General features: G+C 39.1%; 1 protein-coding gene across 1 annotated transcript; it reads left to right on the forward strand.

Annotated features, from left to right (window-relative positions):
- ANKRD7 (ankyrin repeat domain 7) lies at positions 1 to 11,781 on the forward strand. The gene is given in 6 exon segments (XM_040259883.1): positions 1 to 1,198; positions 8,672 to 8,786; positions 8,947 to 9,103; positions 9,153 to 9,166; positions 10,867 to 10,973; positions 11,655 to 11,781. Coding segments are annotated over 6 exon segments (753 nt in total). The 5' UTR covers positions 1 to 965.
- Positions 11,782 to 15,382: the final 3,601 nt, after the last annotated feature.

Consider the following 15,382-nt stretch of genomic DNA (forward strand, 5'->3'; position numbering starts at 1 on the left):
ATGTGTGTATTTATGTATTTATTTATTGTTGCAGCATGTGGGATCTTTAGTTGCAGCATGCAGGATTTAATTACATGACCAGGTGTCCAGCCTCAGCTCCTTTCATTGGGAATGTAGTCTTAGCCTCTGGACCACCAAAGAAGTCCCTAGATGGGAGTTTCAATGTAACTAATGGTTTAGGCAGATGAGTAAGAAAAGGAATAGGGGCAAACTTATTGCATGTGTATGCATGGTAGTGATAATCATTAACTGTGGAATTTAATCTAGTTATGTAGGGAAGTGAGAACACAGGGTGGGGTGATCAAGGTCACTGAAAGGTGGCTGAATTAATGGACTGTAGGTGTGAAGAATTAGAAGGATTTTTGGAGTTTTGTGATGAGTGAGTTGAAATATGAAAGGTGGTGTTCAAAAGTATGTTTGAAATTGACATTAGGAAGGGATTTCAGTTATTATTAAAGGCTAGTTGTATCATGTGAATCATGTTGGTGAGAGGCAGGATGTAGGCTGGAGGCAAGGTCACTGGAGGAGTTTCATCTCCACCAGGAAGAAAGTAAATCTTGGTTTGTAAGAGTTCAAGCCATTAGGTTTATCTTTGAAGGAAAAGGGATTATTTGTAAGGAAGTTGGTAGATTTCTACCCAACGGCTCTTGATCTAATAGGAAGACTGAGAGTGTTTCCGTTAATCTAAGATCTTGGGGGAAGAATCTGAATTTGGGCAACACTGGGCTCCAAGGCCCTGCGTGTTGCTAGGCAACTGAGAAAAGCCGCCCAGCCTAGTTCTGATCTTTGGTGCACTTCCTGTCTGCGACCCACTTCGGGTCTCTGGTCGCTTTGACTGCAGCCCTGTCGGGGAGCATCTGGCCAGAGGGTTCTGTGAGCCAGAGGCTCAGGGCCCACAGGTCGGTGGGGCAGTTAGGAGTTCCAGGACTTCCTGGTCCCACTGAAGGGCTGCCTCCTGAACCGCCATGAAGAAGCTTTTCACCTTACGGAGAAGGAAGGATGAGCCCAGCTGTTCCTGCTCACCCCTGCTTGTAGGCAGATGGGCCAGTTTTGGTCCCTTCCCCCAATCAGGCTACACCCTTCGAGATAAGAATTTAAAGAAACTTCACAGAGCTGCCTCAGTTGGGGATTTAGAGAAGGGGAAGGAGTGTCTTCAGCTCAAGAAGCATGATGTGAACATGCGGGACAGAGAACTCAGGTGACCAGAGTGACTGAAGGGCAGCATGGTGGGGAAGCTGGGGGCCACTGGGTCCTCTAACCAGAATCATGACCTGTCTGGGCTCCCCCACTGCTTGTCATTCCATATTTCCCACAGTAGAGAGGTCTGGTAACAATTGGCAGAAGGTCACACCCCCAACTTTCAGCTTCTTCCCTTTAGAAAGGCTCTTCTGGATATTTGAGGGCATTTGCCTTAATCTCCACTGCTTACTCCACCCTCTCCCTGACCTACAGTTTGTCCCTGTGGCAAATCTTGTCCCTAGCCACTAAGATTTTCCATGTTCCTAAGGTACTGATAGAAAAAGAGTAGAGGCAACTTTTCAGAAGAGTAGTTGTTAAGATTTTAAGACTCTGAAAGAGCAAAACTTTTTAATGTAGATCTCCTATGAAAGAAACTTTTCTTTTAGTTATAGAGGATCTTCAAAAAGCTCATCAGCAACCACTTACTGCAAAAACAAAACTAATTTTATAAAGAAATGAAGAAGTTATGTATTTGGCATTAATAACGGAAAATGTGTTCTATATGTGCCTCCCTTAAATCTTGTGGGGAGTTTTCAGGTCATTGAGTGTGTAAAATGTCATGTTTCATCACTATGGTTAGAGGATTTGTATTAACTTATGGATAGGTTTACCTCCTCTTTTAATAAAACCAGAGTTATCTAATTTATCTGACTTTTATCCTGTACCACTGCTTTGAATTTCTTTACAAGGTCATGAATAATCTCAGCATGACTTTATTCAGTGGTCAATTCTCTGTCTTACCTGGGAGGCATCTCAGCCAAGTCTCTTACTTCCTTATCAATAGTATTTGAAATACTGTATTGTCTTGCAGGACAACTGGTTCACCTGGCATTTGTCCTACTTTTGTGTACAGTTCTTTTTAGACTCTTTTGCTGGTTTTGTTCATCTTCCTGACTGGTAAATATTTGAAGCCTCAGACTTTGAAATGATTCTCTTTCTCTTAATCCTCACTTGATGGTGACAAGAGATTGTCTATATCTGATTTCCCATGCTTCCCAACTTTTTATCTCCAGCTGGGTGTCTCCCTGAACTCTAGACTCAAATATACAAATGCCTACACTATCGCTTGGATTTCTAATAGACTGTGGTGTGCTTGTAAATGTTTAATAACAGGCTTTTGAGTTGGGGGTGAGGAGAAGGGAAGAGAAGCCCTGATTTCAAGCTACAAATGTGATATCAGTTGGCTTGAGTAATTCCTGAGAATTTAACAATCAGCTTGTGAGAACCACTAGCTCCTTTCCATCACTGATTTGGGATCTCATATAGCCCCATACTGCACTCCTGTTACTTCTCAGATCTGCTCTTCTCTTCCTATAAATGCTGGATCCTTTCTTTCAGTTGTTTAGACTAGAACCCCTAGAGTCATTCTTGACTAATCTCATTCTTTCACATCCTCCATTTCTTTCAACAGGAAATCTTGGTTTTACCTTCAAAATATGTTATGCCCAAAGTCCGAGTCCCCAAAACTGAGAGAATAAGACGTCCACAGCAATGCAAAAGCATAAAGGGGTTTTATTGCTAGCTTGAGCTAGGGCTCCCATCTTATCCAGCGCAGTGGAGTCTTGACTAGAGCCCCAAGCTCTGAATCACAGCTGTTTTTATACAGGCAGTTCTTAGTACAGCTGGCGGGTAATGATTGGCTGAGCTGTAGGCGCACACGCGATTTTCAAATCCCGAATCCCTATCCGGATTGGCTCAGGTTTGGCGCCAGCGGGGACTTTCCCAGGGTGTGGTTTCCCGGAATCATGACTCAAGTTTTACAAGAATCTGAATCTTAGGCCTCATATAGCTTGTTGAGCCTGTCATGGCTCAGGTCTGGTCCCTTAACAAATAGATCTAAAATCTAGCCATTTCTTGCCACCTTCACAGTTACCACCCTAATCAAAGCCACTATCATACTTTAATGAGACTTAATGCAATGGCCTCCCAGGTAGTTTTCTGTCTTCTAACATTTTCAGTTTATTCTCCACATATTAGCCGGAATGATCCTCTAAAGTGTAAGTGAAGTGATGTCTTTCCTTGCCTAAACAACATCCATTGGCTTTTCTTCTCATTAGAGGTAAAAGCCAAAGTCCTTCCAAGGCTCATAAGCCCTACACAACATTCACCCCCACTTCTTGTTATCTCTCTGATCTTGCCTCCTACAACTCTCCCTTTCGTTCATCTCCAGTTCCCCTTTGCCTTCTTAGTGTTCCACAGAAATGCCAGACGTGTAGTTAGAGCCTTTGGACTTGCTGGTTCCTTTACCTGGGGTACTTTTCCCTCCCAGATAGTCACATGGCTTGGTCTCATTTCCTTCGAGTTTGTCACCGTATCAGTGAAGGCTTCCCTGGCGACACTACCTACATTTGAACCCCTTCTCCATGCTGACATTTTCTGTTCCTCTTCCCTGCCTGATTTTTCCCTTTAGCACTTAATACTGTCTGTTGCACCTTGTATTTTATTTTGTTGACCTCTTCTGCCTGCCAGGTATGATTCATAAGGTCAGGTATTTTTGTTTTGTTTGCTGCTGTGTCTTCATCACCTACAACCCTGCCTAAGCCATAGTAAGTATTTAATAAATATTTTTGATGAATGAATACATACATATATATCTATGCAGATAAATATAATTTAAAGATATTTACTCAGCAATAAAATGATATCTCATTAATATAAGAAATGAAATTACTGTACATGCAGCAACATGGATGAATCTCAAAAGTGTCATGTTAAGTCAAAGAAATCAGATAATAAAAACTATATATCAAGTGACTCCTTTTCTATGAAATTTTCTAAAGGCAAAAGTATAGCCAAGGAAAGCAAATCAGTAGTTACCTGGTGCTTCATACAAGGACTGGAGGAACAAGATTGATTATAAAGGGATATGAGTGATAGAAACGTTCTTTATCGTGTTTATGGTGGCAGATATATGACTATATATTGGTTAAAACTCATAAAATTGTACATTTAAACTTTTTGTATATTATACCTGAATAAAGCTGAATAAAAAAGTCTCAAACTGTATATTCTATTTGAATATTTGTGTGTGTGTGTATAAAGACTTAGAACGGGATAAAGTATGAGTGGATACATACTAAACTTAAAATGACTATTTCTGAAGAGTAGATGAGATTTGGGAATGGAAAGTAGAGAGAGTAAGAATGGTTATGGGAGACTCGCTTTGTGCTGTTTAATTTTTTAAAAGTGATTTATAGTTATTTATATAATGCTGCATAAACTCATTTTAGAAGCATTATGCTAAAGGTCTCTGATGCCTCATGTAGGTATATGTACATATAAATAATGGCCTTAGGAAATAATATTCTGTGTTTTCTAGTAAACATAATGATACTAAAAGTGGAAGTTTCTGGTTAGGAGAGAACAAGAGAAACACCATGACAGTTAATTAGCAGGTTGTTCTGAAGGCCATAGTAGCCCAGTAGGAAGAACATTGTTTTGGGAATAAAATTCTGAATTTGTGGCCTGTCCTGCATTTGTATGACCTTGACCCTAAATCTCATCTTGTCAAATCAGAATTATTACTAGATAAGTGTTTTTTAAACCAAGATCTGCAAGCCCTGTTGCAAACTATTTCTTATTAAATCAGAAGAGCTCCTTATTAATGTCCTTTGTGTATTTGGCTTATATTTATGTTAATGTACCTAATAAATATAAAGATGAATGGAAGATGTCTAATATCTCTCCCAGCAATAAAATTAAATTACCTTCTGTTTTTTCTTTTTTTTTTAATAAAAAGTCCCTCAGATCTGTAGATAGCCTGGTCAGTGAAGACTCAATTCCAAATGAACACTTTCTACCATACTACTCAAACCCAGATTAGATCTAAAGTGCAGGTTTACAGTTGAAAGTAGTGATCCAGTGTGAGGTAGCTTCCTTGGTTACTTCTTCACTCACCCTGAATTCTAAGTTATCATCAAAAGCCCAAGTCAGTTGATAAGGAGGTTGTTCTTAAGACGACCTAACTTAAGACAGCAGCTGTGTTCTGGTCTTGCACCCTGTGTAGCAGGTAGCACTTCTCTTCAGTTTCCAGAATAGTGACTCTTCATATCCACCTGAGTCACTCCTTTTGCTAAAGTTCAGTTAAAGATTTCTGGGATCTGATAATTTTTCATTTGGCCACAATCTCTGCTGACAATTCTTTCACTGGCATATGAGAGAGTGAGAGACTGGGAAAAAACAAAACTTGAATCAAACAGTAGGATATCAGCTTGCCTAAAACCCTAGAAACCAGCACTAGGCCTTTCAGGGATTTAAATTTTTTGTAAGTACCATGAGTTAAAAGGTAACAATATAAATCAGAGTCTTCACTTTGCAATATGGTACACTAATTAAAGTTGTATATTTTTGAGAAATGGAATAATACACTTGGTTTTAAAGTTTGTTGCTAAGATATTTGTAAAATACATGTTTTGCATTCAGCTATTTCAAAAAATAGGATGGTTTTTGACAGGTGAAAAAGCATTGATATTGCAGAAGCTCTTGTATGTGTACACATTTGGTAAATGATCATAACAAAGGCATTACTTGCTGCATATTTCAATATTTTATATTCTTAATTCTCTGGAATTGACTAGTTAATCTAAAACTTAAAATGAAATGGAGGCAATCTGTATATTCTTGAGACTTTTTGTCTTTTTAAGCCAGGATGACTCATTTGAAAGGATGCCAAATATTCTGGGTAAAAATCTTTTAAAGACTATTTTGAAGGTTAAGTAATATTATAACCTTTGTAAGGTTTCATGCCTACTCAGGTAAATTAGTCTTGTTTTCAAATTTTGTGTAAAAGACCACAGGATTATATATTGCTCAATACTTCCTTAAGAAACTGAAGCTTTCAGAGCTATTTTATTTTATTGACTCTGTGGTTGATTTCCTGTGTTCCTTGGGGCATATAGATGCGCTCTGAGATCTTTATAAAAGTTTCATTGTCATGTAGGGTTTAAACTTAAATTGGAAGAGTGAAATATTCAGCAGGCATGCATCAGCTACTTTTGGAAAACCTACTGGGAAAACCCAAATGCCATTTACTTTCTCTCAGAGAAAGAGAAGTTGGTATTGTTTTTGCTTGTTTTCATGAAAAAAGGAAACCAGAGCTGGAGAGGTAGACCTAAAGATTGAGTAAAAGCCACCAAAGTTCCTTGAGACTAAATTTTTGAGATAGGTGTAACAGTAGGTGAAAGAGACAGATCAATATATTTGTTAAGATTTGCTATGCTATCACAAGGAGTTATTTTAGGTCAGCTTAAAGCCTTTTGGCCCTATATATTTGGGTTTAAGACTGGAGAAATTTCCTATTACATAAGAAAGTTTACGTTTAAGCCAAATTATGGATGTCAACAAAAAGGCTGATCAGTGCTTTACCTGTTTTGTAATTTCTGAGAAATCAAATTAGTTATCAGAAGTTTGTTTGGTAAGGATGGAATCACAGCAAACAAGGTAGATCATTTTGAGGGATATTTTCATCTAGATCATGATGTCTGAGGAATCATTTTTGTTCTACACAAAAACAAAGTAATCCTTTCCAATGACTGGGTAATGTGGGTTCCTTAAATTCACATTTTCTTTACCATGGAGGATGTTAATCATGAATAACTTCTGGTTTCAGTCTATCACCTAGCTGACCATCCTCTTTCTGATTATAGTCTTTCTTCAGATAGGATAATATAATTGGTTAGGTTTCTGTTCTTTTGTATTGTACTTAGTCTTGCCTTCCAGAGATTATATTCAGATAACTTTGATTGCAGTTTGTGTATTTTCAAATTGTTCAAAATTATTTTTATATTTTTTTATTTTCTCCCATAAATGGTAAATTACACCATCTATAGATTTGATCATCATCTATAGATTGTATGTCTAACTCTTTGGAAGTCACCTTATTTTCAAGTCCTTATGGGCTACCTTTTGCTCCTCTTAGTATGAATTACAGTACTGTTTAGGTACGTACCCATAAAGTACTTTTGAGAATCTGAAATAAAATGGAAAATGGCATCTAAAATCTTTTGTTTAGGAACTGAGCTATCTATATATAGATTTTATATTATAAAATTATCTTTGCTGCTGCTGCTGCTAAGTTGCTTCATTCATGTCCGACTCTGTGCGACCCCATAGATGGCAGCCCACCCGGCTCCCCCATCCCTGGGATTCTCCAGGCAAGAACACTGGAGTGGGTTGCCATTTCTTTCTCCAATGCAGGAAAGTGAAAAGTGAAAGTGAAGTCACTCAGTCATGTCCGACTCTTAGCGACCCCATGGACTGCAGCCTATCAGGCTCCTCCGTCCATGGGATTTTCCAGGGAAGAGTACTGGAGTGGGGTGCCATCGCCTTCTCTGAAAATTATCTTTAAATAAGGATATAATGATATCACCTTCACAAATAAATGAAAGTTTATTGAGGTCCAGTTCAGGCTAAAAACTACAAAGTTTAAAAGGAGTCATTAGTACCTGTTATGTTATACTTCATGAATATGTGCTTGATTTCTTGGAGGCTACATAGAATATGGCTCTTTGAGAAGAAAAAATATTTTAATAATTAAAAATTAGGCTGAGATCTACAACTTAAAGAGAGCCTTTAGGCTTTTCACCTTTGTGTTCACTTCTTAGAGCAAATATCAACTTTAATAGCTGAGCAAAGAGAAATACACACAACTTAGGTGTAGCATGTTGTGGAACGGGAGTTCCAAGCATAGGCAATGTCCTTTCTTCTTATTAGCTGGAACATGTATCTTAGGTTTTGGAGATCATTTCTAGATTTTTTTGGATATCTAATTTTATCATTCTTTCCAAGGCTTAGACTTACTTTGGTGTTTTAAAAGAGCTATTTTTTTGGTAACATAAATAAATTCCCTTGGAAGTGAAACCAGTTAAATAAGTATCTTCAGGGCATTTACATAGCCCTTTTAATTCAGTAAAAATTAATTATAATTAATATGAATTTTATGTAAATATAAGTAAGCATATGAAGCAAATACCTTAACAATATATGATCCAGCATGCTCTTGGGCATAGTAGGTAACTTACCAAACTAAGACTTATCTCTACTTCTGTAAAAAGTAATTATAATTAATATGAATTTGGTGTAAATATAAGTAAGCATATGAAGCAAATCAGTTAGCTCAGTTGCTAAGTCATGTCCAATTCTTTGCAACCTCATGGACCCCTCACCAGGCCTCCTTGTCAATCACCAACTCCTCGAGCTTGCCCAAGCTCATGTCTATCAAGTTGGTGATGCCATTCAACCATCTCATTCTCTGTTGTCCCCTTCTTCTCCTGCCTTCAGTCTTTCCCAGCATCAGGGTCTTTTCTAGTGAGTCATCTGAATGCATATGAAGCAAATACCTTAACAATATATGATCTGGCATGTTCTTTGGCATAGTAGGTAACTTCTCAAACTAAGCCTTATTTCTAACTTGTGCTTCATTATGTTGATACAGAACACCTTTGCACCTGATCTGTGCTAATGGATATTCAAACACTGTCTCTCTTTTAACTGAAAAACAGTGCAAAGTAAATGTCTGGGATGGTGAAAACAGATCTCCATTGATTAAGGTGTGTTTATTTTTCCTTTTTGATTGAATTGCATTTAAGTTCTTCTCCTAGTTAACCTTTGTTATATTTCATATTTTAAAACATAGTATTAAATATTAGTTTAATATATCAGATCCTAAGCAGTAAATTGGTTAGCCATCTATTGTTTTTGTGTTGACAGGCAGTACCATGTGACAAGGAGAGTTGTGCCACCATTCTTCTAGAACACAGTGCAGACCCCAATCTGGTGGATTTAGATGGCAACACTGCTCTTCATTATGCTGCCTGTTGTTAAAGTGTCTCGTTAGCTGCAAAACTGCTGAAACGCTCGAACCCAGGTCTCCTGCATTGTAGACAGACACTTTACCATCTGAGCCACCAGGGAAGTCCTTCAAAATAAGGTCACCTTCTATTAAAAATGATACCTGATATTTTAGAAAGCAGTGAAAGAAGATATTCATTGCAGATAATTTATATTGGTTGAAACATGTTATATAAAGCATGAATTTTACAAAATGAAATTAGGGAGAAGGAGAGGAGAATAAGATTATCAAATACTGATAAGTTTTCTTTTTATAAAAAACTTTCTCTATTTCATTTTAGATTATAATCCTGACCTCCAAAGCAACATTATGTTTAACAATTAAAATTGTTCAAAGGACCACATCAAATGAGAAATACTTGATTTCACTATAAATGAACATTGATTAGAAATCATAAAGACTATATCTTTTTCTATTTTATGTATATACTCATGATTAATTATAAGAATAGAGTAAAATTAGAAAGGCACTTGTTATACTAAAAGTAATCCAAGTCCCCTATTAAGATATTATGGACAATTGATGAGCATACCTTTTTAAGGTTCCTAACACTTTAGTTCACTGATATTTTATCCTCATGATAGACCAAAATAAGTGCCAGCCTTGGAAGTTTAAATGAAACCCTAGGAAACCAACTGTATATTGTGAATTAATGTTTTGTAATATTTATATATATTCTAGGTGCAATGGCACCCCACTCCAGTACTCTTGCCTGGAAAATCCTGTGGACAGAGGAGCCTGGTGGGCTGCAGTCCATGGGGTCGCTAAGAGTCGGATGTGACTTAGCGATTCACTTTCACTTTTCACTTTCCTGCATTGGAGAAGGAAATGACAACCCACTCCAGTGTTCTTGCCTGGAGAATCCCAGGGACGGGGGAGCCTGGTGGGCTGCCGTCTCTGGGGTCGCACAGAGTCGGACACGACTGAAGCGACTTAGCGGCAGCAGCAGCAGGTGCTCATTAATTAAATGTTCCATACTGCTCTTGCCCACAATTTGAATTAAGCCTGAAGTAGAAACTTTAATTTTATTTTTTAACTGGTTAACAATATTTTATGTTTTTATTATTTCATTTATTTGTGTGTGTATGTGTTAGTAGCATAGTTGTGTCTGACTCTTAGTGACCCCATGGACTGTAGCCCACCAGGCTCCTCCGTCCACGGAATTCTCCAGGCAAGAATACTAGAGTGGGTTGCCATGCCCTCTTCCAGGGGATCTTTCCAACCCAGGGATCAAACCCACATATTTTACATCTCCTGCATTGGCAGGCAGGTTTTTTAGTGCTAGTGCTTCTTGAGAAGCCCCGGCATATGTATTTATAAATATATACACGTAAACCTGGTGGCTCAGAGCGTCTGCCTCCAATGCGGGAGACCCGGGTTCGATCCCTGGGTCGGGAAGATCCCCTGGAGAAGGAAATGGCAATCCACTCCAGTATTCTTGCCTGGAGAATCCCATGGATGGAGAAGCCTAGTTGGTTACAGTCCATGAGGTCGCAAAGAGTCGGACACGACTGAGCGACTTTACCTTCACCTTCACCTTTTGTGCATGTTAGTCCCTCAGTTGTGTCTGACTCTTTGCAACCATACACTGTAGCCCACCAGACTCCTCTGTCCATGTATATATTCTTTTTTAGATTCTTTTTCATTTAAGCTTTTCATTATAAGATATGACAGAGGTTTCTCATAAGCACACTAATTTTTAAAATTGAACTTAAATCTAAAAGGCATGTGATGTTGGTACAGTATTTAAAGTAATCATTCTGAAATATTTTTTCTAGGATGGGTTTACTCCACTTCTACTTGCCATTACTGAAAATAATGCAGAAATGGTAGAAATTCTTTTGAAGAGTGGGGGAGATGTGAATGTTTCAGATAAGAATCAAAGGTATAATTAATGCTAAGTAAGATCATGTAACCATAGTTATCTAATAGGAATACACACACACACACACACGTGTCTGTATGTTAAATGCTAGGTGTTCATTTCTTAAATATACCAGGCTGCTCTTGCCCACAATTTGAATTAAGCCTATATTATATATGTATATATGACATATATCTGATATTGAAAAGATTTGGCCATAGGATTTTGGACAAATTATCTAGATTCCAGGATCTATCTTTCTATCTGTAAAATCAAACAGTTGGGCCAGATTTTTAGGTTATTGTTACTCTTTTTTTAAAAAAAATAACGTTAGAATCTTCTACAGAAACCCAATCTATAAATCCCATATGCTGTAGTTAAATGGAGATGGGGACTCAGAGTCCCAGACACTCCTCTCCATAGAATTTTTGACACATTTCCTGGAAAACATTACGGTTCTCTGGAGCAGGGATTGAAAACCACTAAACCAGTTGCTTCTAGGGACACTTATTTTCAGACTCCATAATATATATGATCTGTGATTACCACACCTTTTCGAGAAGATTTGCCCCACATTTTATATTCTTGCCCTCTTTTCCTGATCATACATTTGAACAGCAAATTTAGAAGACTAACTTTTTAAAACATAAAATATATTGTTAAGATTAATAAATGGACATATATTTATATCTCTTGCTCCAGAACTCTCAGTGATGAACCAACAAGTTTAGTCAGTCTTCTTCTTCAGCAAGAAGTGGACCTATCTTGCCAAGATATTTATGGATTCACAGCTGAGGAATATGCATCTTTCAATGGTTTTACTATGTAAGTGATATTGTATATCTTTAAACAATTCTGTGGAATTTGAGCGTAAGGAAAGAAACAGTAGCTCCAAAGTACAGAGCCCATAGTAGGGGTAAACATGTGATGAACTCTGGACACAAGCATCCAGGGATGCTGATTTCCCCATCAGTATAAGAACCACAGGTTCTTCTAATGAGGGGAATAGAGACTTCTCTCTTAAAGGGCACACACAAAGTCTCACACTCTCCAGGACCCAGGGCAGAAGCAGTAACTTGAAAGGAGCTTAAGTCAGACCAACTGCTGTTCTTGGAGAACCTCCAGGAGAGGCAGGAGGCAATCAGAGGTCATTTTGGGGACACAGACACTGGGGCAACCATTTTGGGGAGCTCGTTCTATCACCTGGACACTGGTGATGGCAAGCACCATTTTGGAATTCTCCCTCTGGCTTATTAGCCCCAGGACCAGGGCAGCCCTGGCCCAGTGGTCTGCAGGCACCAGTGCTGGATGCCTCAGATCAAGCAACTAACTGGGCAGGGACACAGCCCCACCCACACCAGACAGGCTACTTTAAGGCCTCCAGATATACAGATGCAGATATACCATATCGATTACAGTGTATAAGTGAGCTCTTCTTTCTTGAGATTTTAACAAAATAACTTATTCATATATTCCTTATGGAATAAATATTTAAAATGAACAAGAAATAAACAAAACAAAACAAAACCAAAGACATCCCTGAGCCCACCGCTGCTCCTAGACAGGGCCATGCCCACAGAAAGCACAGACCCAGACCCACACTCCAGTGCATAGGTATTAGACCTGGGATTCCCCAGAGCCCTCCAGCCAGAGATCCTGGGACCCAGCTCCACCCACCAGTGGGTAGACACCAGCTGCAAGACAGCAGCAGCCCTGCAGCCTGCAGCCCAGGTCCATCCACTAACAAGCGTGCTCTAGCTTTGGGACAGACCTCACCCACCAGCATGCAGACAGCAGCCATAAGAAAGCTGCAGCCCTGCAGACTGCCAATCTAGCCCCTCCATCTGCAGGTTAATAGAAGTCTGAGGACACCCTGGGCCCTGTGGCCAACTGTGTCAGGAAGTGGCCTCACCCACCACCCACCATGAGCAGAGTGATTTGATACCAGCTCTGGGACTCCTGGAGCCTGCAACCAGGCCCCAGGATCCAACTCTGCCCACCAGTAGACTGACACTTGCCCCAGGATCTGGCTTTACCCACCAGCAGGCAGGCAAGAGCCCTGGGGTCTTTGGACCCTGACTTTACCCACAGGGCCCTCCAGAGTTCATTAGTCAGCTACCTCATAGCATGGCCCTGCCAACCAATGAGACAGGGCCTGGCGACTAACCAGGCCAGGGGCCAACCAAGCCCACCAGACTGCCCATAGTAATTAGTCTGCCACGATAGAAGGACCCATACACTCCACATGCGGGGGGTGCCCCTAGAGCCTATAGCTCTGGTGCTAAGAGGGGAGTGCACTGCTGGGGTGCACAGGCCTACCAAAGGCCACTTATTGAAGGAAATGTAACCAAACTACCAAATACATAAAAATAAAAACAGCAAGTTATGCAAAATGAGGTAAAAGGGAACATGTTCCAAGTGAAGAAATAAGATAAAACCTCAGAAGAGGAACTACTTGAAGTAGACAGGTAAGCTACCTGAGAAAGAGTTCAGGGTAGTGATAGTAACAGTGATCAAAGAACCTAGGAGAAGGATGCACGGACTGAGCACTTAGAAGTTTTTAACAAGAAGTTAGAAAATATGGAACAACCAAACAGAGCTGAAGAATACAGTGACTAAATTTAAAAATCCAGTAGAAGGAAATAATAGTAGACTAAATGTTGCAGGTCGGTGAGCTGGAAGATAGAGTTGAAGAAATCACTGATTCTGAAAAGGAAAAAAAAAAGAGAGAGAAAAGAAATGACAATTTTAAGAGATCTCTGGGACAACATTAAGCACACTAATATTCACATTATAGGAGTGCCAGAAAGAGAAGAGAGAGAGATTAAGAGGCTGAGAACATATTTGATGACATAATAGCTTAAAACTTACTTAATTTGTGAAAGGTAACATCATTCAAGTCAAGGAAGGGCAGAGTGTCCCATACAGGTTTAACCCAAACAGGAACATACCAAAGCAGCTTAGTGAAAGTCGCTTAGTTGTGTCCGATTCTTTGTGACCCCATGGACTATACAGTCCATGGAATTCTCCAGGCCAGAATACTGGAGTGGGTAGCCTTTCCCTTCTCCAGGGGATCTTCCCAACCCAGGGATTGAATCCAGGTCTCCTGCATTGCAGGCAGATTCTTTACCAGCTAAGCCACAAGGAAAGCCCCAAGAAAGACTAATAAAAATGGCAAAAACTAAAGATAAAGGATAGTGGTGGTTGTTTAATTGCTAAGTCGTGACTGACTCTTGTGAACCCATAGACTGAAGCCTACCAGGCTCCTCTGTCCATGGGATTCTCCAGGCAAGGATACTGGAGTGGTTTGCCATTTCCTTCTCCAGGGTATCTTTCTGACCCAGGATTGAACCTGCGTCTCCTGCATTGCAGGCAGACTCTGTCTCTGAGCCACCAGGGAAGCTCAAAGGTAAAGAATATTTAAAAAAACAGCAAGGGAATAGCAACAAGTTATATACAAGGGAACTCCCATAAGGTTATCCAATGACTATTCAGCAGAAACTCTGCAGGCCAGAAGGGAGTGGCACAATATATTTAAAGTGATGAAAGGGAAAAATCTACAACCAAGATTACACAGTAAGGCTCTCATTCAGATTTGAAAGTTTTATAAACAAGCAAAAGGTAGAAGAGTTCAGCACCACTAAACAGTTTTACAAGAAATGTTAAAGGAGCTTCTCTAAATGAAAAAGAAGATGCCACAACTAGAAACATGAAAATTATGAAAGGAAAAAGCACATCAGTAATTTAAGTGTAAATAAATGACTATGGCATTTTTATCATCTCAATATTACTTTAATATTTTTAGTGTTGAAAATTGTAAGAGCATTATATTATTGTTCTTTTTCTAAAATGGTAAGAGGGAAGAGAGATAACTTCCTAATGACTAAGCAGTTACCTTTAGGATATGAGAACTATCAGCGTTGGACTCCAATTAAAATAAATAAATTTAAATTAAAAAAATGCAAACAACTTTAAACTTCAATCTAATGCTCCATCCTCTTTTTTGTTTATGCCTTCTTTTGTGATGGGAACTAAGCTTTTTGTAGTTGTGACTTTGTTGCATAACAGCTGTTGCCTATCTACAGTCTCTGCTTTTTATTATCATTTGTTAGCTCTCTTTCCTGGTACATAGGGTCTACTATTTGGTAAGAGTGGAAGCCTAGAATATGTTTCTCATATACATAGCCATTTAAAAAATAAAGGAAACTGTCTCAAATGAGGGAATTATATTTAGATATTTGTTTTGCAATTAGCTTTAACCCATTCCTTGCCTCATTCCTTTCACTGAAATTCTGAAATCATATGCCTATTAATGAGTGACTAGAATGGGCTCTTTTCAGGCATGGAGAAAAGGTTTCTTCTTTGCTAGAAATGGCTCAGTCTCAGACTGTGCATTGGGGTGGGCCCTAGTCCAATCTGACTGGTGTCCT

This window comes from Oryx dammah, unplaced genomic scaffold (assembly GCF_014754425.2).
Source record: "Oryx dammah isolate SB20612 unplaced genomic scaffold, SCBI_Odam_1.1 HiC_scaffold_18, whole genome shotgun sequence".
NCBI lineage: Eukaryota > Metazoa > Chordata > Mammalia > Artiodactyla > Bovidae > Oryx > Oryx dammah.